Source organism: Trichinella spiralis (assembly GCF_000181795.1).
Source record: "Trichinella spiralis strain ISS 195 chromosome Unknown Scfld4, whole genome shotgun sequence".
In the NCBI taxonomy this organism is placed as follows: domain Eukaryota; kingdom Metazoa; phylum Nematoda; class Enoplea; order Trichinellida; family Trichinellidae; genus Trichinella; species Trichinella spiralis.
The window spans coordinates 4,990,021-5,010,444 of record NW_003526943.1 but is presented as its reverse complement, the minus strand read 5'-3'; the positions used below and the strand labels follow the sequence as shown (position 1 = coordinate 5,010,444).

The window sequence follows — 20,424 nt, the reverse complement described above, 5'->3', positions numbered from 1 at the left end:
TCACTGATTCGTTAGAAAAGCAGTGCTATTATATGCAAATAAAAATGACTTAATTTAACATTTTTATAATACTTTTGGATTTCCTTTGACAAATTTAATGTTGTTTACAGCTCATTTCTTTTTATTTATAAAAATGCTATGAAAGCAAATATACTCATAAATTAATAATTTTGTTGCCTTCGCTGTTATTATAATTGCATATTTGACATAATTGCTGTTCAAAGAAATTATTTATCATATGACGCATTGACTACTCTTTATTTGTCTTAAATTTATATAGATAGAAGAATGGGGTTCACACAGTGGTTGCCGAGTAAATGAACATGATTTTGGGCATCATTGCATCTGGATAGGAAAAGTTAAAGAAAGTAAAGTGACTGAAAATCATGGAATTTTTTGCGAAGTATATTTTAATGTAAGTTTTCATTAAAAATAAAAGTAAATGTATTATGTAAAAATAAATTAAAAAATAGATCATTTCCATACAGCAATACTTTTAATAATGCCAAATAATTTGAAAGTTTTATAGATTATTACGTTATGTAATATGATTCATTTTAAAATTGGAATCGTGAGCTAAGCATGCGTCATCATAAAATTTATTCATATAATGTGAATAAATTAATTGTCATTAATCTATTCAGAGTTACAGTTTTTTCTCATCCGCACAACCGCTTTGCCAGTCGTTAAGATATCATAATACAGGGGTATGATTATTATTTGCAATAATCACAATAAAATGACCCATGCTTTTTGAAGATGTTGCGTGTTACACCAGCTAATGCCAAATTTTTTGAAGGAAGCTTTGTAGCATATAAACCTCCAGATTTTTCAGCAAGTTATCCTAAAGGAAAATCATTTGATGATTTTGATCCATCTGATAAGTAATTTTTTATTTTTGTTAAATTACCATATTTTTTATAAACTGCTTTATAGAAAAATTAATTTAAATGGAAAAGATGGTAGCATTGATAGGCGTCCAATGGATAACAAAAAATACACAGTAAAAGATGGTCGCCCTCAGAACCCAGGTGGTTTAACTGGATTACAAGGCAGAGGAGTACATCCTCGCTGGGGTTCAAATTTTATGGCAATATTTGTTATTACCAGGTATATTATATGAAAATCATTACCTCATTACTATTAATTTTTGTCAAAATATGTTCAAAATTGCCACTAAAAAGTATATTGTAGTTTAAAATTTTTTTTAACAAACTATTAGAGTATAATTCACTAATTGGTAATTTCTTAATACTAACATTTTTTTTGATATATTAAATCTTATAGGGTGAATTTAAATGTTTATCATTTTTATCTTATTTCAAAATTAATAAAATTGCTTAACCTTAAATGATTGCAGGCAAGAAGGTGATAAACTCGAAGTATTATCAACCTCTTCATCTTTGAAGCCAGTTTCATTTCCTAATGTACGTAATAAATATTTCTTGATAATGAAGTATACACGTATGTACTTTAATTTTAGTTCTACGTCGACAACTATGATTTAACAACACTGAGGTCACAACTGGAAAAAATAATACTTCATAGCAATTCCCAGAAGTCACATTCTGAGGAAGAAATTAAAAAGATTGTTAAAGAAGCAATGCATCATAGCACACTTGTAAAATATTTTGATTTATACTGTTATCCAAAGTGTTTTATAATTAACATTGCAGTTAAAACAAGGTTTTACACCAGACGCCAGCAACACAGATAATTCATGGCTTGAAACTGTGATAGTGCAAATCAGTGACCAGTCAAGAAAGCATGTTGGATTGCTCGATTTGAAGCCAACAGAAAGTTTAGACAAAGTAGGATGGAAGCTGTTAGATAAAACAGAACAGAAAAATTTGCTGAACACGTTAAGCAAAGCGATTGGAAAGGACAACTTAAACGAAGTTGCTGCTGAAGTCGGAAAGAAACGTTCCAGAAAGCTTTTAAAGGCTTTGGTAGTTGCTGGCTTAATTGGCAAATTTTTCAGTGGAATAGGCCTTGTGGTCTCCCTGGTGGCGCTAGTTTGCACGGGCTCGCTTCTTCCTGTCCTTGGTGCTTTGGGTTTATTGGTGGCATTTTCTGTGCTTTCAGTGATTGCTTTGCAACACACTTGGTAAATTAAAATACTGCAATAATAAAATGCAAATCGTGACACTGCTTTCCGTAATAATTTTTAACGCAAAATTGTCCTATCAAGATGATGAAGGGTCCCCAAAATCAATCACTTAGATGCCAGCAATTAAAATGAAGCAACAGGTGCAACGCCCTGGAAGAAAGCACTAAGTAGCTTAGCAAATTTATAATCACGTTGAGTTAAAATCTTTTTTTTAATGCCATGATATAGAAGATTACATCTGGAATGCTACGTTGAAGCGTTTTGTTGAAAGCTTACAGAAATGAACTTTGCTTTAAAAATGAAAAGCATTCTGCTACCATTAATACACTCAGTTTACTACTGATTTCAATGAGAGAATTCAAAATAGAAGATTGAAATTTAAATTTTTGCTATTACAGATGTCACTGTACACGATGATAAATGGACTAAAAATGCTCAAGTGCTATCACATGTGCTTCAATGCAAAATGTGTAACTGACCAGAATTGAAACTGGAACAACAATATAAAACTTTATGACAAAACTACAGAATTAATAGTGTGTGTAAATTGTTTTATATATGGAAATCAAGTGACAATTACAACAGTCCTGAGATATTCTGTAACAAGTACATCCAGTAAATATAAGCGTGAAATGATCTGAAAGAAGCTATGTATGATGGCCCAGAATGTATAATAACATTGAGCAAATTTTACACATGTACATTATGTTTAGAATCAAGAATTGCACAAACACAAGCACCGGTACAACCGTGGAAGGAAGTTACATAACTATAGTTTTATATGCATATAGATTTATTTGGTCCATTACAAAAAGGATATGTTTGTTGGTTTTAGAATAATACTCGAACTAGTTGGAAATCCAACCAAGCAAGCAATGCAGTCTATGTTAGTAGTTATATAACCAAACGACAACTATTTACAACTCATGGACTGCCTGAAATGATAGTGCTAAATGACGCAACAGCGCATGCATGAAACGAATTTCAGAATTTCAATGCAAATAATATTGCAATGGAAATTTATTCAATCATAAAATTCGAACGCATATTTTGCAGACGATGAAATCAGTACTAAAAAGCATGGCCAGAAAAGAACGTGTAGAGATTATTAACTCATTATAAAACTATTAACTCAACATATGAAACCAAATGGCGCAACCGGCTACAGCACACTGGAATTTCTGATGTAACATGGACCAGAAGGTTACTGGAAAATCTATATCTATACGTATCACAAGAACATGGAACAAACTAAATATTTTTCAGAGGAACCGACAGCATGTGAAGAAAACGTATATAACCAACCTATAAAGAAGTTCACGAATAAAGGAAAATAGGTCTCAAGAACAACTGAGGAACAACCTGGACCATTAGCTTATAATATGCACTGTATTGATAAGAAAGTACTGAATAGTTTAACAAATGCATAATAATGCAAGTTTCGAAGAATGTACGCGAAACAGAGGTCATGAACTGAATAGAATACTTTAATTTTGTTCTTTTACTAGATTATTGGAATTATGAAAACAGTTGCTTAAACTGTTTTAGCATAACTGATTATGATAATGCTTCATCAGAGTTATATGATCTGTATTAATCTGACTGACTATAGCCAACATAAAAGAACTTTTTCTCAATATTAACAAAAGTAAGAAACACAAACAAAGAGGAACTAAAAGTCATCAGCAACAAATAGGACGCTTTATAATTTATATTTATGAACAACTGTAAATATTGTATTTGTTTTTTTAAAAATTGCCATTGCTTATTTCAAACAGTAAAATATTGTTGAATTTCTGAGCAATGTGTGAAAATTTTGAAAGATGAAAATCCTTGCTAAAGTGAAATGGCCTGCTTTTTTTGTTTTCATAGGTAATTGTTCGACGTGTTTTGATATTCCACGTGAGAGATAATATCGTGGTCCATGATGTTTACGTTATCAGAATTTACTGGTGATTACACCAACGGTAGATGTACGCTTGAGCAGTTCCTTGAACTTTTAAAGTTCATTACGTTTGATGATATAATGTGGCCTTCCATGTGGTGTTTTTATTATGCTTGTATTCTATTGTGCTGTATTATACTGTATTGTTTTGTATTATATTTGTACATTATTTTATTGCATTGTATTATTTAGTTTTTTCCATTTTCATCGTTTCCATATTGTTAATGTCATTCCCAGATGTGTTTTTTATTGTTGTTTTTGTTAGCTGTTCTTTACTGCTGTTGTTGTTTTTGTTGCTGTTTTTGAATAAAAGAAATAAATATCAATGTTTTACTTTTTGCAGTCCGTGTTGCTTTTGTTGATTCACTACTATTAGTGGGTAGATTCATGTTGACATCAAAGGCGTGCCGCATCAAAATTTATTGGTTGTAAAATTTCTGTCGAACTTTGATTGGTTATAAATTTCATTGATTTTTGTGTTGCCAAATTTTATTGGTTGTTTTTTCGATAAATTTTATTCGTTGTCGTGAACCTAAATTTCACTGGTTTTCATTGTAATGCGTTGTAATTTTGGTTTCTTTTTAATGGTCAGTTTTCTGATATTCAAAGCTCTACTATGTATATTTTATATAGTGGAAACATAAAGAACAATTGAAAACTGACTAGCATTTCAAAATTTTATGCTCATAACGAATTTCCTTGCGATTTCATTTTTGTTTATAATTAATCTTATTCATACAACGGCAGATAGGATCTAAGAAATTTGCTTTACTTTCAGCTAAACTGACTCGGTTTATTGCATGTGTCCTATTTAGCTTTTTGAAGACCTTTTTCAAAAGTTGGCTTTTGATCAATTTGTTTTTTAATTTGTTGAATTTAAATATAATTTTCAGTAAGAATTGGAATAGACTCTCTCAGTAAAAATTTTCAAGCTAATTATCTATTTGTTGCCAAAATTAGAATTTTCTTAGGATAACTTCTAATTGCATAGTTGTGGCGGCTTGCCTAAACTTTTCATTGATTAAAATTATTCTGCTTTAATTAGCTACAATTTCTATTTATTTCATTGGGCCAAATTTTTAATTATATAACAGTTCATCACGGAATTTGATCTCTTTGACAGTGAAATTCTTTCACTGTTTTAAACTGTTTTTTCTTCTAAATATTCACTTTTCCACTTTGCACTTTTTAGTAATTACTATTTGTAATATGATTTAAAAATCAGTCTGCTCATTTACTGACTAACTGTTAAATACTTTTGTTTAATCTTCTTTTACTTTTTAGCAGATGCTATTGCATAGCAAAATATCTTGAATATTTATCTTAAAATTTTAAATTTATCAGTGCAATAATTTGAAACGTTGTATTATTGAAGCAATGCAATAAATTTTTCCGTGATATTTAATTTAATCTAATATCAATGAATAATTTAAAATAATGTTCCAATTCTGTTTTATATGAAAGGGATTTTCAAATAATTTGTTTTTACAACTGACAAAACGTTTTATCAAAGTCAGGCTAAAGGAAAAACCAGAAATAATAAAGATATAGTTAGATGTCTAGAAAATGCATTTCCAAAGAAGACGTATTCTCTAAACAGTGTATATTAAAGAGCTCAAATGTATGCCCTTGTGCTTAGCTGACCTTTCTAAAGTGATCTTAAAGATAGTGACTGATGGATTCAGTTGCATCCATAAGAGTCTTGCCAGTTAAAAAATGCAGCACGGTAATTGACGTTAATCAAAATAATAAATAATTTATAAATATTGAAGAAAGGGTGGATTTTGACAACAGTAACATGAAACATCAGTGGCCTCCATTCTAGAAGTTGACAAAACAAATCGCTGATTATCGTGAATTCAGCAATCTAAATCTTAACTGTGATACATTTTTTTGGTGAGGGAATTTGTGGAAGCGGTGATCATGTTTCTAATGGTTGTTTCGAAGTGTTCTGCTGATAATATTCCTTCTACGTTGATAGCACAGATGAAAACAACTCTTAGATTTTCACATGCACTTCAGATAGTCCCTTAATCACGCTTAATCTGTGTTGCATTCATGATTGTACTTCAGATGCAACCTGAGCCATGTTTCCTAGGGTGCCTGAGTTTTACTTGAGTTTTCTTTCTTAACAAAGTGAAAGAGGTCCCAGATTTTTACCATTATTGCTCAGGGATATTATATAAACTATCATTTACCAGTGAAGTCAAACTGACGGTCATTATAAAGTTGGGTGGATGCGACAATATGCATTTAATCAAAAAATATATTGCGCAGCTAAATGCAGTAACGAACGCTGTACGCCCAAAATGGTCGCATGTCCATCGCAAATGAGAAGTGGTGAAGTAGCAGAAATGAGTATTTTTTCTTTTAACGTCAACATTAGAAACTTTGAGGAACTTCTCCACAAACTACTGAGATTCAATACTACATTGTGCTCAAAAGATAAGAAATAAAAAAATTAATTTCTACTAATTCTCCGTCACTGAATATAACTTTTCTGTCTGCTGTTCAAACCAAGCACTTAAAATGCATTGAAATAAGTTCTTGTCGGCGAAATCATGCATAAAACAACTGAAGCAAATGAAAAGGCTTCACACAAAGTCACTGAAAGCGCAAAAGCAAAATATGAAAAATAAACCCTGAAAACAACAATAGCAATGCGAGCTACTGTAAGTAAAATTTATGCTCAGATTCACTACCATTTTCTGGACAATACAGCAAAAATTTAAATTTCATTATTTATTTGATAATGCATTTTCAACTTTGAACATTGAAAAATTATGATAAAGAGTAATGCCAAATAAGAAACATCATTACAAAATTAAAATTAGCTATGAATTATTAGAATGAATTGTGAATATGATAAACAACAGAAACTGTTGGGTAAGAAGTAAGATAATAATAAAATCATTCAAAATGATGAAGCATTTTTCATGCATTCAGTAACATTAAAACAACAAAATTTATAAATACAATTAGCACGTCCTTTTTAAATTTTCACTGGAAACAGTAAAGGTGGCATCATTCTGTGACACTGGCAGACTGGAAATAATTGGAAGACTATTGAAAATAATTTCCATTTGACGTTCCCAAAACTGAAAATCCGCCTGCTGAATTTCTCCCACAACGTCTTTATAAAATGGATGGATTTCGAGTAGGCAATTAATGCATTGAAACGCTTTCCAAAGTTTGAACATCAAGATGCTATCATTATCATTTTCAGCGAATGCCATTACTTTTATCGTGTTATTTTCTTCATGTAGCAGCTGGATACGACATTCACAAATATTTTGTATCGCTTTTACAGTTAAGCTATTAGGACCGATTATTCTTTTTGCAACATCAAATGGGTAGTGCAAAGATGAATAAATCTTCGTAGCAAATGCGTTTTCCTTTTCTCCAATTTGTACAGGTGGCGGAAGATGAAGAAAGTTCTGCAGCCGTGTCAATGTTAGCAAATTCTTCATGTGATAAAGCAAAATATTTTCTTCAAGTTTTTCAAACATATCTACTATACCTACAGTGATGAATGAATTCTTCTCATTTAATGGAGCATTCAACAAATCTGCGCCACATAAATTAACGGGAAAATGAACCTTCAACATTTCAGCTCGAGTTGCATAGAATTTCAAATCTTTTAATTGAACTGCATTCACCATGTCTTCGTCAGAAGAAAACGATTTTAGCAGGCAATTAATGCATTCAAATGCTCTCCAAAGCTTGAATTTCACAATACTTTCAAAATCACGCTCGACGAATACTTCGATTTGTAGCGCATTGACTTCTTTCCAACGCAGTCGGATGCGGCATCCACAAACTGTTTGAATCACTTTCACAGTTAAACCACGAGGACCAATTATTCTGCCTGCAATATTAAATGGAAAGTCGAGAAGTGAATAGATCTTCTTAGCATATCCATTTGTAACTCTACCACTCGCTGCTGGTGATGGAATGCTGAAAATATCATGGAACATTGGCAATGCTAACAAGTTGTTCATGTGACTGGTCAGCATTTGCTTTTCCAATACTTTAAGCATTTCCACTGAAAATCGTTTACCCACTGAGTAATAGTTACTTGAAACAGCACTTACATCATTTATATCAGAATGACAATGCTGCTGAATGATAAAGAATTTTATGATGATTTCAACCTGGCTTTCATAGAATTTGAAATCATCAGATTGAATTGCTCGCACCATATCTTTTCCTGAAGGATCCATGCGAAGCAAACAATAAATGAACTGAAATGCTTTCCAAATTTTGAACTTCACAATGCTCTCGTAATCTGGTTCAACGAATATCTGGATTAGCAGTAAATTATATTTTATGAAATTCAGCTCGATGCCACATCCACATAATAGTTGAATAGCTTTCACAGTGCAACCACGCGGGCCAATTATTCTGCCTGTCATATTATACGGCAAACCTGCAGTTGAATAGCATGTTTCTGCGAACCCTTTCTTAATTTGTCCACTTGGTTCAGGCGTCGGAATCTGAATAATGTGCTGAATCATTGGCAATGCAAGCAACTTGTTCACATGATGAAGCAGAATGTGTTCTTCAACATTAATTATCAGCTGTGTGATGAACTGCTCAGTGGAATCCTCATCGACTTGCTTTACTGTTCTGCTCAGCTGACTTAACGAAGACATACTGCTGTTGTGATAATTGAAGGAATGAGAGAATGAGCTTTGTGACTTCAATCAACCTATTTTATATATCTATGGCCCAACTTTAAACTGCTGCTTTTAAAGTTTAGTTTTGTTTAAAGTGATATGGCTTTAAACAAAGGTCATTCTTAGGAGTTATTATAATTGAAAAGGTTTTTAAAAAATTATTTATTTAAAATATTCCTACCGCAAATTGAAAAACACATATGCTGTAGTTTTATTTGTTAAACGTTTTTAACATTATTTTTATAATATTTTTAAGTTAGCGTAACGTTCCAAATTAATGAGTTTTATTGAGCGTCGTATGATGCCCATGCTGAATTTGAATGAGAACTCAGCTACCTTCCCATTCTCATAGTGAGCAATGAAATTTCTTTTAAAATAAGGCATTGATGTTGATGTTAATTTAACTTTTCAAATTTGCATTTTCAAGGCAGTCATATTTCAATTAGAAGCAATATAATTTTTATTTAACTGACCTGTGTGAGATTTACATTTGTTTCATAATTTTAAAACAACGTGCAAAATTAGTTAAAAATTTATTTTCCCAATTTATTTCCTTGGTTTTTCATAGTATAAATCAAAAGTTAATTCCAGAAGTGACTGCTTAAAACATGGCTGCATATATCATGAACTTCATCAATATGAAACCATAACATTAAATTTCAATGAATGTTTCTTCTATTATTTAATACAGTAATCTCTTCAAAGGTAACTGTTCATGATTCTTTTGAAGAGTTTTTATCGAATCTGATTTTTAAATAAACAAAACAGTGAATTAAACTAATGATAAATAAAATATATATGTAAAAGGTTTAATGAAAAATTGAGATTTCACTAAATTTTTTTCATGCAATCATGAGTGACATTTCACCCATGTGAGTAGGTGACTTTCTATTGATTTGAAAGAAATGTTCATCTAAGAATACTTTTTCTCATTTATCAGTATTTATCTATGTCAGCAACAAGTTAAAAAAGATCTCCCTATGATCTTCTTTTATTTCTTTCCTGCAAACAAACATTAGTCATTCACCACGTTCTTTACAAGATAGCGATCAGTTTAGATAGGAATTTTGAGAAAACTACAAATCAGTGCCTAATAAATGTTTCTGATAAATCAGGCATTGGGATAATAATCATAGTAATATGCATTATTATGCATCATGTTAGCAAATTGGTGTTTTAAAACTAAACTATCAATTAGAAGCTAAAACAGTCTTTCACACTGAAGATTTTATAGAAAATATAGTAAGAAATAATTTGCATCAAATACTGAGAACATCAAATTATGGCAATAGTGATATTCTGTTATGTTTTGGAATAATTTCAAATATAGAAATCTATATTCTGTGCACTAGGGTTTCAAATGATTTGAAAAATATTAACTTATACAAGAAAGATTTCATTCTCATTGTTCAGATGATTGCAGCTTCTTTTTGTATAAACTGATGATAAGCATTCCTGCCATGTAGAAGCAATCAGCAGTGATGAAAACAATTTGCACAATTCATTGCATGTACAAAAATAGTCAACTGATTCTACTTGAGTTTACTACAATATTTTCACACAAGCACTGCATTATACTGCTGGAAAACAGGAAAACCCAGGGCATGAATAATACATTCAAGATTGTACCACAGTGCTATTAACAATTTTTTAATGTCCATGGCTGTGTGGCCAGTAAATTGGTGCCAGCAGTATATAGTTTATATGCGGGTAAAGACATTGACATATATGGATTTATCTTTTATACTTTATTAAACTCATTACGGTGGATGGCTTGTGCAACAGCTGGTTATGAAGCGCTCCACACCTCCCCCCGCAGGGCAATCAGTGCTCCATTCCAAGGATCTCGTCCGTTCACGATCAAACACCGCGATGACATTCAATCTCGTCCAGCAGTTTCTTCAGCCTTTCTTTTCAGTGTCGCAGAATCCTTCGCTTTCAGAACTGCTGTCACGTGCCCACCTGCCATCGCTGCTAGATGACCAAAATTTTTTTTCAGCAGTAATTTCATGAAAGTAAGCTGACAGCTGCTCCTGCTGATTCTATTCGTAGTTTTAGTTCAACAGCTGCAACTTTGGACAAATTAACAGTTGATTATCATTTTTGCCTTTAAATATCACCATTAGCTTATGAATTTGCGTGATAAATTATCACAACTTTTATAGCCTGTCATTTTCTGATCTGTTATTCAATGAAACAAAAATTTGAAAATTTCAGATCAAAAGCACGGCTTGTAATTTAGCTCCTGCTTTTTCCTCTTGCCAGATAACATTTGTGAGTCTGTAAATTATCATCCCAATAACTAATGCCCAGCAAATTGTCCTGAATGCTTGAATTAACATGTAGCTGTTTTACACGTTTCCCTGCGTCTCAACAAAACTTATGTGTTAAGTATAATGAACATCAGCTCTGTTTCTGTTTAAAACTTTTTCTTATGTGGGCATTTGCGATTTTGTGCTGGGAAGAACACGTCAACACCTATAAACATATAAAAACACCAACTGTATTTCTTTCATTTTAGCATCCAAAAACTAAGATAAAATCAAAGTTTTAATAAATCAGATTATAAGGGGTGGTTTTACTCGGTCCCGCTTTTCTCTCATTGGTCTTTGCCCACGCTATTTTATTAGACCGTCAAATCTTTGTTGTATTGGTTTTCATTTTATTTGGCCGTGAAGTCTTTGTCGTAATGGTTTTCTTTGTCTAATTGCTCAGTGAAATCTTTGTCGTATTGGTTTTCCTTGTCTAATTGCTCATTGATTCAAACTCTTCAGTTGTGATTAAGATTTGACGATCCAATAAAATAGCGTGGGTAAAGACCAATGAGAGAAAAGCGGGACCGAGTAGTACCAAACCCAGATTATAATAAAGGAAATCCCAATGATTTGCAAGGGAAAAATTTAATGCAACAAATTTTTGTTGCATATATGTAACAATTCACCTTCAAGGAAAATAACAAGGTACACACAATTCATCAAAATCTTAACCTTCTTATATCAAATAAATTAAAAATTGGGTTTCCAAACAGAAATTTAGTAACATTATTTAAAATAAAATCAACAATATATAAATTTTTTGTTAAAGCTTTGTTGGAACATACCTGGCAACACACAGCAATTTGCATTACAAGAATTTGGCCGTTTATGCCAGTCCTGCAACATCATCCATATTCACCAAAGCATTATATCATATGAGAACAAAGGAATTAGGAATGTTTAAGAATGGTTCAGAAAAGCTAGAAGCTACACAGCAATACGGTACAAAGGTCCAATAAGATAACGCGTTCAACGACCAGTGAGAAAACGCGATGAAACTTTAGGCCGAATTTGACTATTGTAAAACTCTCCACAAGACGATTTGCTCCTTCGATATCCTTCCGGCCTTGCCATGTTCTACTTTCCCCTGTGGTATTTAGTGTTAAGCCTTAACATAGACCGTGCAGTGTGCCATGCCATCATAAGAAACAAAACAAATGATACCATATTTGGAAACAATAGTTTGTACCTGCCAAACAGGCGCTGTTGAAGTGTCTTCTTCCGCTTACTGATTTTTCAGGACAGAAGAGGTGAAATAACGGCATTGTGGTGCTGTGAGATGCCCTGCCCATTAGCGCTGGTGAAATATACTTTGACAGCAAGCCAGAACAGGGAATTGTAATCAATAAATTTTTACCATGGTGTGGAAAAGGAAGGAACGCAACAGGTTGTTTACTTGTGTCGTGGATGACGGTGATTCGAAATGAAGTCAAGAGAGAGGAAGAGAGAGACAGCAATCGAGAGCGTAGCTAACTTCGACAATGGTGATGTAATAATAACAAATTCAAAAATTGGGCATACTGTCTGTAAGGGCACTCAGGTACATACTGTACTGTGGCCTCGATAACTTGCAAGGAAAAAAAGCTGAAAATTCGTTGGCCAGCAAAATTACTGTTGTTCGATTGGTTCAGAAAATTCATATCTGCCATTGAACTAAGATGATTATAGCCAACGGTCAAAAGCCTGGCGCATCTATTTACTGTTTTGACTGGTAACTAACAATGTGAAACGGAGCAACAAAGGCGTCATTCTGCTATTGTCAGTGCATGATGATAATGCTACGTGCTGAGATGAGAAAAAATAACACTGAAATTATTAAATAGAATAATCGAACCAAATCTGGCGTCGAGAATGTAGATATTAAAAAACCATTCGAATTCTCAGGCGTAAACACAACCAGCAGAACGAAGAAAAACTACAAGCTATTTAATAGCATTTTGTGGCTAATCTAAGGACGATGAACTCAGCAACTGTAGTAGCAGTTGTGAACGTGCTACAGCGTGCTGCGGTGTTCGCCAGTTGTTTTCTTGTGGAAATTACTATGATGCAGTAGTTACTTCTAAGCCAACATGCATGGCGTTCTGTAAAAAGTCTGGGTTGTTTCAATTATCAAAAGCATGATTGGCTTGAAAATGGAAAAAAATCAACATCTGTGTTGAAAATACAATAAATATATCCAGTGAGGTGGACCGACAACATTTTTAAGAAGCTGGGCTGATCAGCAATCAAAACACTCCAGTACGTAAAAAAGAAGATTCCTAAAATGATTAACATAAAGGTAAAGTAAAATGACTCAGTACTGACATGACAACGCAAAAAATAACAACATTTCTAAAATGCATTAAAACAAATAAACCTTAGACATTTGGGAGTTAAACAGCTTGAACTACTAAAAATCACATAATTTATTAAAGACTAAGAATTAGTCTTTTACTTTAATTGAGAAAAAATTATGAACCTAAGATACATACAGTAATACTCATACGGGAGACCCTAAGGTTTCCCAGACCCTAATGGTCTATAACAAAAATACTAACATAGTATAACAACACTAATTGAGTAAGAAGTTCAACAAAAACAACAACAATAAGAATTGAGCAATCACGAGCGCAATTCCAAGCGATATTATAACAACCAGGGAAAGCCGAGTAATAAATTGGGTTTTGCTATGCAGTGCATCAGAGCGGCAACCAATGAAATTCACTGAGAAACAGTAGGCGGATTTTGTTGAGGTAATCAGATCTAGCATAATTTTTTTATTATACACGCAACATTTACTGATTACTGATTCTTATCATTCCTTACCCATAACTTGTTCACAATAAAAATAATTGGGTTTTGACAGATATTTCTTTATTTAAAAGTTTAGTACAGATACTGAAAAAATCCACGAGCATTACACAAATTGCATTCTAATTAAATAGATATGATTTTCAAATATCATCTTAAAATTATGCGTAACTAAAATCGAGCGGATGTAATCTGCACTGTCATAATATTTGATTTTATTTCAAAAATAACTATATCAGTTTTGAATAAATTAAGCAATGAATAAATAACAATACTGAGAATTTTACTAATTAAAATGGTGTTTTTATAAGACTGGATTCAGTTACAAAACCCAATTTAAAAATCAAGTTTCTATTAGAATAGATGGATTTCATTATAAAATATTTCAAATACCTTTCAATTTGTTTGAAGGTAAATGAAATGTGTACAACAAATATTTGTTGTACAGAATTTTTGACTGGGAAATCATAAAGAATTCCTTTATATTCACTTTACTATAATAAAAAGTCTTTTTACTTTTCATTTATTTTCTTCTTTTAACCTGAAATGTTTGTTAAAATATGTTTTATCACCATATCTATCTTTGACTAGTTTAATAATGTCATAGTAAGCTAATTTTGATTTGTGGTACTTGAAAATAAAGTAAACAGAATTCACGATCAAAACTTTTCTTAATGCTATACGGTTGCAAAAGCATATTAGGCATAATGAACATAAACAGTTATTCAATAAAAAGACAACCAAATGTTGAATTTTAAAAAAATTTAAGAAACATTTCACAATGAAAGCAACATAAATAAGCATTAGATATAGCAGAAATTGATATAACTTTCAAATTCACATTTTTATATAAATTATATTTAAATCAGCTATTATACAATTCTTTCTTAATTGTATCACGTTATTTTTGCAGCTGCTGCTTCATAATTTTGAAGAAACGTCAATGATTAGTTCTAATTTTATTTCAGCTGTAGATTGACTTGGCTTTCTTGTGTGCACATCAAAATCATTTTTCAGAAATGATGTTTGCATAATTGTGTAATTATGAAAATGAAACTTTGAATTATTTATTCTCTTATTATTTAATAGTGTTGTCGCTCTGGAACATAACTACATAACAGGTGTAGCTATTGCAGAGAGTGCTGAACTAGCTGAAATCACAAATACTATGAGAGATTCAAATATTACTTTTATTGATGTGAGTACTCTCAAAGAGAGATTATTAATTAATTGCTTAGTCTCAACAGAACTGATAATTGAATTAAAATTCTTCTACGTAGGATTTTTTCTAATGCTAATTGCACATGATTTTTAGATGTTTGAGATTCACATGCAGCTTTTTACTTAAATATAAATAATTACTATTGAATATATAAATATTATGAACGTAATGAGTGAATATAATGAATTTTCACTTTAAACAGTGATTGAGAACGGTTTTGCTGAATTGCCGACTAACTGTTAAAAAGTTATAATTTGTCATTTGACTTTTAATAAATTTACTTGCATAGCAAACAAAACGGACTATTCAGCTTACAGTAATAAATTTATGGATGTGGTTACTTTTAACTATACGTTTTTAATACATTGGATTACCTATGTAGAATTCAATTTTATTAACTGAATAGATCTGTCGTGCATGACAAAGATTTTAAAATATTTTTCAATTTTTTTTTCAACAAAACCTAAATTTCAAATTTGGATTTACGAAAAGATATCAGTAAAATTACTGAAATTTCATAATTCTTCATTGCTGTGAAAATAAATAAATTTCATACAACAAATTATTGTATTAAATTTTTGTCACGGAAATAACATGAATTTCTTTTAATAAACATGTTTTGTTATCAAAGTCAGTATATAAAAGTTCAGAAAGAAACATTTTATTATGAAAAGATTGAATTAAAATTTAGACATCTGTAAACTATAAACTTTCTAATTGGGGTTTTTACGTTGCTTGTTATAGACTGTTTCAGAACTGACCATCCTTTGCGAATACATCCACTGAGCTTGAACCTCATTTTGCAGCAGACACGTTGTCGCTTGCATCTACACCAACTTCCAATCAGTAAACGGAGTTTTCCGTTGGTTGAATTGCAGTGACGTTTCCATTTTGCACGTCAAGCAAGTAAACAGCATCGTCGCAGCTAATATGGAGTAAATTTTCAATGCACAACGAATATCTACAGTCCAATTTTGAGGGTTGATTTTTATAAAAACTAATCGTTCCTAAATTGTTGAGGAAGGAGTCGAGCAAATGTATATACGGGCCTCCTTCAACTAGTACATAAATGCGGTCGTCCATGCAGACCGAAACACCTCTGGTTGCTCCATGGACGTGCCGTTCAGCTAAACGTTCTCCGGTTGATCTCATTTTGATAACTTTTTCATGCTTTGCATCTACACTGACAATATCTCCGTTGGACATGATGTCCAAATCAAATAATGTACAACCATCACAATTCAGTACTGTCAATTTTTTCAAAGTTTCTGGTTCAAGCAGTACAATCTGACCAAAGGTGTACGAACACACGGCCAAGATGTGATTGCGCAATGTCATCCCGGACGCTTTGCCGAAATGGTCTAATTCCAATTCATTTATCATAACTAGTTGCACAGATTCTTGGTCTTCAAATGCAATCGTCGGTTTTACGTGCAACGTGAATCAGGATTTTCCTGGATCAACGGCCACAGCCACACTCTGACCTGAGGTGATGAAGCCAATCGCTTTTGACTGCACGCTTTCTGTCCACAGGGATTGTTCAGTTCAAGATTCGAAGTTGAAAGTTCTCGGTGTGATTAGCACATCTTCAGCGCTGTCGCTTTCAGGTGGCTCTTCAACCGTGCTTTCTCAAATTGGTGGAGGTGGTTCACTCCAGATGACCATTGTCTTTAGCGTTAAGATGCGCTGTTCAACATGGGCAATACAGGCGGCAACAAATGCAAGTCAGTCTTTCCAAATTCTATTTCTAGTTCGTCGTATCTGTGATAAAGGTGTTCCAGTTGGTGGAAAAATGGAACCAAATTCAATAGCTTCGACCCGTCAGCGCGAGTCAGAATTTTTCAACACTTGTTTAACATTGCCGCATGCTCGTTTTTCATTAACATTTAGGCACCTGAAGGTGTACTTCCTCATGTTGCTTCAGCCCTCAGTCTATGGTATCCACCGCATAGTCAAAGAACAGCCTCATGAAGCTATTTAACGTGATTCATTGACCTGTGTAAGAGAGACACTCATTTCAACTAGATATTCACTGGTAGATCAAATGACTTTCAATATTTCCAATTGTACATCTACGTTTTTTATATCCCTCTAAATACGCTGCAAGTACTGTAAAGCGTTCCTGCACTTGGCGATACAATCAATGATGAGAACTACTTGCCTTTGTATGTCACAGACTCTCTGAAGTGCTTTTTTCCAAATCTTGCAATCAAATCGACTTAATCGAATGCAATAATCGTAAATAATTGCTAACTGTTTTCTATGTTTGATATTCAGAATCCTCTTCCACCATCTGCCCAGTGCAAGATAACCATTCGCAAAGCAGATTCACTGGATGCAAATGAACAGTGACCGTATTCAGTTGCTCTTTCACAGATAACACTTCTTGGAGTACTTCTCTAAATCTAATTGTTTTGACTGGTCGGCAGCATGAGTCAGAATTTTTAGCCAGCTATTCAACGCTCTTTGCCTCGTGAGGCTCTTTGTCAATGTCAATGTCAGACATCTATTCATACTTGCCCAGTTGTAGTTTCATCGTATTCTGCAGTCCGCTGACATTTTTCCCGTTACCAATAGCACTTTCAGTATCGCATAACTACACCTGCCATCTGAATCACCAAATCAAACATCCATTTTCCTGTTTGCACCATTCTGAGAAGCTTTCTCATCTACCAGATTCATCAAAATATTCCATTAGAAGTGGAGCAACTGCTCAAAACGCTCCATAGGGCGGATTTCACTGCTCTGCTTCACTAAGTCAATGAGTTCAACGTGACATTGGAGGGAAGCGCTGAAATATCACTTGGAACAGTCACATCGTTGCAAGTTCGAAGTCACAACCGTTCACGTCGCTGGAAATGCACTGCAAATCTTTTACAGCATTTGTGGTCTTAGTGATGCAGTCGATCATCAAGTACAGAGTAATTTCACATACTCACTGAAGTGCCTTTTCCAAGTATTGTTGTCGAATCGACATCATTGAGTATCTTAAATGATTTGTGATCGTTTCGTTTGGGTGACGCAGAGACAACATTTCTGCTACTGGCGCATTGACGCAGAATGATTCACTAAGCTTATTTACTTCAACTTCAACTTATTCAAATGAAGAGTGACTGCATTCAGGTGCTCTTTCACAGTTAGCCCATCTTGGAATTGCTCTCTGAACAGGTCCAGATTACTGCTGACTGCTTGGAAACCGCTGATACGAACAGCCATAAAGAGCAGCCTCAGTATGTGATTTGACAGAAGCCCGGCATAAATTATGGAAAAACAGAGACTACAGAAAGCGCTGATCGATCACAGGTGTCGTATGGTCACCACGGTCGATCAACAGCGTACCGCGACCAACAACACTAATGATGCCTAATATGTCCCTTCCTACCGTAACCCCATTTTGACAATAAGGTGTAAACGTGCTTTCTACTGTAATATAATTGCAACAGTGCCGGTTCCGTGAGGAGATCAAGTCCCGCCTCTTTTTTCAGCCGGATCTGGAACCAAGCGAGCCATATGGCCAGAACTGATACAGAAGTAAATGTGTTCACTGCAATGCGGGCCGTGAACTCTTCTGATAATTCATAGTGGACTGTACATTTTGAATCTAGGGTCGACTCAAGTTTTGAGAGTGCCGAACAAATACAAGACGCAAGCAACGGGGGTAAAAAAGCTTTATTTTTCGCGCTCATACTCACAGCATTACCAATAACTCTCTGGTACTACAGTACTATGATATACAGGTTCAAAGTGCTACAGTATCTCCACTGTTCCGTCGGAAATATCTTTGGTGGAAATTATTTGTCGCTCCTGGACTCATGCGAATTAGCACCTGCGTTCATGATTACGGTAGCGGTCTACGTTAGATGACGTAATAGGAAATATATATATATAGCTTGTGTTGCGTGCGTGTGTGTATCATTTTGTCACTCTAAACGTGCTAGTTTTGGTTGGCGTTATTTCGGTATTCTGACTCTCGTAGAATTCTCTAGTAATGTTGACACTGTTGCTTGTTGTCAAATCTTTAATAAAGTCTACCCGTTACCGCTTTGTTCCCTCTCTTCTCGTTCGGAAACAAACGGGGCTAATCAACCGTCAGACAATCAAATGAGATTGACCTCCCGCGTGAAGAATAATACAGTCTACTGATGCTCAGGCGATCAAGTTTTGTTGTCAACAATCTTCCCCCGCGATAAGGAATCTTCTTCCCCATTGGCTACGCTGGCTGGCTCCAACACCACCAACTTGGCGACCAGCCTGGTGACTTCTTCCTTGGAAGTCAGAATCCGCAAGGCTCTGACCACCCCGTCACGACCAGGGAACAGCTGGGAAATCACTCTGATCAGGCAACGCGTCTGGGGAAGGTTGTCTTCGAGGATCAGTACTAGAACATCAGTCTATGGGCTGACTTGCGTACCTCCCCACTTTCGTCGAGAGAGCAGAGTGGTGAGATAGCTGGATCTTCACTTACGCCACCACTTGGTTATCAACTGCTGTCGATATCTCCATCTGACCGTCTACTGCAAACTGTTGGTCCTTGAAGGCCGCCAATCCGGATCGCGGTCTTCAGTCGCCGGAAGGTCAGCGTAGTCTATGCCGGTGAGCAGCTGAAAAAGACTCAGCGGCTGGGAAACTCTGTCTTCTTCAAGGATTGTCAATGGTCGCTTCAACTTAACAAAGCGGCGTCTGCAGCTCCTCCTCGTCGAGCATATCTCTTCCTAAAACCTTTCTCAGTGACTACTTCATTGAGCAGACCAGGCGCTCCCAGTAGCCACCCATCCAGGGGGATCGTTCAAGGATGTACTGATGAACAGTTCAGGAACCAACGGATTCGATTCTTGATGAGCTCTCTCTGGATGCAGTCCGTATCCAAGGCTTGCTACAGATGATGCAGCTCTGCGGCGGCGGCCTTGAATACGGAAAGTCTGCTTCGCCTTCTCCCGTGCCATTGATATCCAGGATAGTCCAGACCGGTCCCACTTTTCACTTATTGGTCGTTGATCGCGCTATTTTATTGGGTCGTCAAGTCGTTGTCATATTGGTTTTCCTTGCTGCTCATTGATTCAAATCTTTCCTTGAGATTAGCTGTGATATTTTTGCATTTCATTGGTTCATTTATTCGGTTTAGGATTACGCACCTTTAATAGTGGGGGGGTACCAATACCCCCCCCTTTTTTTTTTCCCCCCCCCCCCCTGAATCGAGACTGATTGAAGCATGAAAAAAAAATTGATATTTTGTTTATTTTAATATACAATCTGTGCAGAAATCTTTCCTTATTACCACTATTGATTCCAGAATACCATTATTATATTGTTATCAATATTATTATACCTAAACCCACTGAGTGCACGTTCCCTTGAAACTTTGC

The 20,424-nt window shown here is 34.4% G+C and overlaps 8 protein-coding genes across 8 annotated transcripts; 4 read left to right on the top strand and 4 right to left on the bottom strand.

Moving 5' to 3' along the window:
* Positions 1–280: 280 nt before the first annotated feature.
* On the top strand, positions 281–2,111 carry Tsp_01244 (conserved hypothetical protein; the record flags this gene model as incomplete). Its single annotated transcript, XM_003377009.1, has 7 exons — positions 281–403; positions 645–707; positions 760–884; positions 937–1,110; positions 1,361–1,427; positions 1,484–1,621; positions 1,677–2,111. Coding segments are annotated over 7 exons (1,125 nt in total), but the record flags the coding sequence as incomplete, so codon positions are not given.
* Positions 2,112–2,508: 397 nt separating this feature from the next.
* Tsp_01245 (tRNA-specific adenosine deaminase) lies at positions 2,509–3,086 on the top strand. The gene is made up of 2 exons (XM_003377008.1): positions 2,509–2,580; positions 2,946–3,086. The coding sequence occupies exons 1-2, from the start codon at positions 2,509–2,511 to the stop codon at positions 3,084–3,086; spliced, it is 213 nt and encodes a 70-aa protein (XP_003377056.1).
* A 3,947-nt stretch (positions 3,087–7,033) lies between these two features.
* Tsp_01246 (putative KH domain protein) lies at positions 7,034–8,710 on the bottom strand. Its single transcript, XM_003377007.1, has one exon. It carries the CDS (start codon positions 8,708–8,710, stop codon positions 7,034–7,036), a length of 1,677 nt encoding a protein of 558 aa, XP_003377055.1.
* Positions 8,711–10,525: 1,815 nt separating this feature from the next.
* On the top strand, positions 10,526–11,020 carry Tsp_01247 (conserved hypothetical protein). The gene is given in 3 exon segments (XM_003377006.1): positions 10,526–10,735; positions 10,755–10,823; positions 10,952–11,020. The coding sequence occupies 3 exon segments, from the start codon at positions 10,526–10,528 to the stop codon at positions 11,018–11,020; spliced, it is 348 nt and encodes a 115-aa protein (XP_003377054.1).
* Positions 11,021–12,741: 1,721 nt separating this feature from the next.
* Positions 12,742–13,798, bottom strand: Tsp_01248 (putative beta-ketoacyl synthase). Its single transcript, XM_003377005.1, has 5 exons — positions 13,685–13,798; positions 13,535–13,567; positions 13,406–13,435; positions 13,107–13,130; positions 12,742–12,855 (listed from the first exon to the last, which is right to left on the bottom strand). The coding sequence occupies exons 1-5, from the start codon at positions 13,796–13,798 to the stop codon at positions 12,742–12,744; spliced, it is 315 nt and encodes a 104-aa protein (XP_003377053.1).
* Positions 13,799–15,904: 2,106 nt separating this feature from the next.
* Tsp_01249 (conserved hypothetical protein) lies at positions 15,905–16,399 on the bottom strand. Its single transcript, XM_003377004.1, has one exon. It carries the CDS (start codon positions 16,397–16,399, stop codon positions 15,905–15,907), a length of 495 nt encoding a protein of 164 aa, XP_003377052.1.
* A 154-nt stretch (positions 16,400–16,553) lies between these two features.
* Positions 16,554–17,042, top strand: Tsp_01250 (conserved hypothetical protein). The gene has a single exon (XM_003377003.1). The coding sequence runs from the start codon at positions 16,554–16,556 to the stop codon at positions 17,040–17,042; it is 489 nt and encodes a 162-aa protein (XP_003377051.1).
* Positions 17,043–17,334: 292 nt separating this feature from the next.
* On the bottom strand, positions 17,335–20,004 carry Tsp_01251 (hypothetical protein). Its single transcript, XM_003377002.1, has 4 exons — positions 19,831–20,004; positions 18,444–18,777; positions 18,001–18,148; positions 17,335–17,458 (listed from the first exon to the last, which is right to left on the bottom strand). The coding sequence occupies exons 1-4, from the start codon at positions 20,002–20,004 to the stop codon at positions 17,335–17,337; spliced, it is 780 nt and encodes a 259-aa protein (XP_003377050.1).
* Positions 20,005–20,424: the final 420 nt, after the last annotated feature.

Excerpts from the sequence above, each read along its gene's own strand:
- Tsp_01249 (XM_003377004.1), bottom strand. The coding sequence starts at position 16,399 with ATGACATTGCGCAATCACATCTTGGCCGTGTGTTCGTACACCTTTGGT.
- Tsp_01245 (XM_003377008.1), top strand. The coding sequence starts at position 2,509 with ATGTCACTGTACACGATGATAAATGGACTAAAAATGCTCAAGTGCTAT. Across the intron at positions 2,581-2,945 it reads TGTGCTTCAATGCAAAATGT|AATAATACTCGAACTAGTTG; the intron begins GTAACTGACCAG and ends TGTTGGTTTTAG.
- Tsp_01250 (XM_003377003.1), top strand. The coding sequence starts at position 16,554 with ATGAAGCCAATCGCTTTTGACTGCACGCTTTCTGTCCACAGGGATTGT.
- Tsp_01247 (XM_003377006.1), top strand. The coding sequence starts at position 10,526 with ATGAAGCGCTCCACACCTCCCCCCGCAGGGCAATCAGTGCTCCATTCC. Across the intron at positions 10,824-10,951 it reads CAACTTTGGACAAATTAACA|ATCAAAAGCACGGCTTGTAA; the intron begins GTTGATTATCAT and ends TGAAAATTTCAG.
- Tsp_01248 (XM_003377005.1), bottom strand. The coding sequence starts at position 13,798 with ATGCTAGATCTGATTACCTCAACAAAATCCGCCTACTGTTTCTCAGTG. Across the intron at positions 13,568-13,684 it reads TTATTACTCGGCTTTCCCTG|ACCATTAGGGTCTGGGAAAC; the intron begins GTTGTTATAATA and ends TTTTTGTTATAG. Across the intron at positions 12,856-13,106 it reads CCATGCATGTTGGCTTAGAA|TGTTATTTTTTCTCATCTCA; the intron begins GTAACTACTGCA and ends TAATAATTTCAG.
- Tsp_01251 (XM_003377002.1), bottom strand. The coding sequence starts at position 20,004 with ATGGCACGGGAGAAGGCGAAGCAGACTTTCCGTATTCAAGGCCGCCGC. Across the intron at positions 18,778-19,830 it reads TGAACGATCCCCCTGGATGG|TACCAGAGAGTTATTGGTAA; the intron begins GTGGCTACTGGG and ends ATAGTACTGTAG. Across the intron at positions 18,149-18,443 it reads ATTGTCAAAATGGGGTTACG|TTGAAGTAAATAAGCTTAGT; the intron begins GTAGGAAGGGAC and ends AATAAGTTGAAG.
- Tsp_01246 (XM_003377007.1), bottom strand. The coding sequence starts at position 8,710 with ATGTCTTCGTTAAGTCAGCTGAGCAGAACAGTAAAGCAAGTCGATGAG.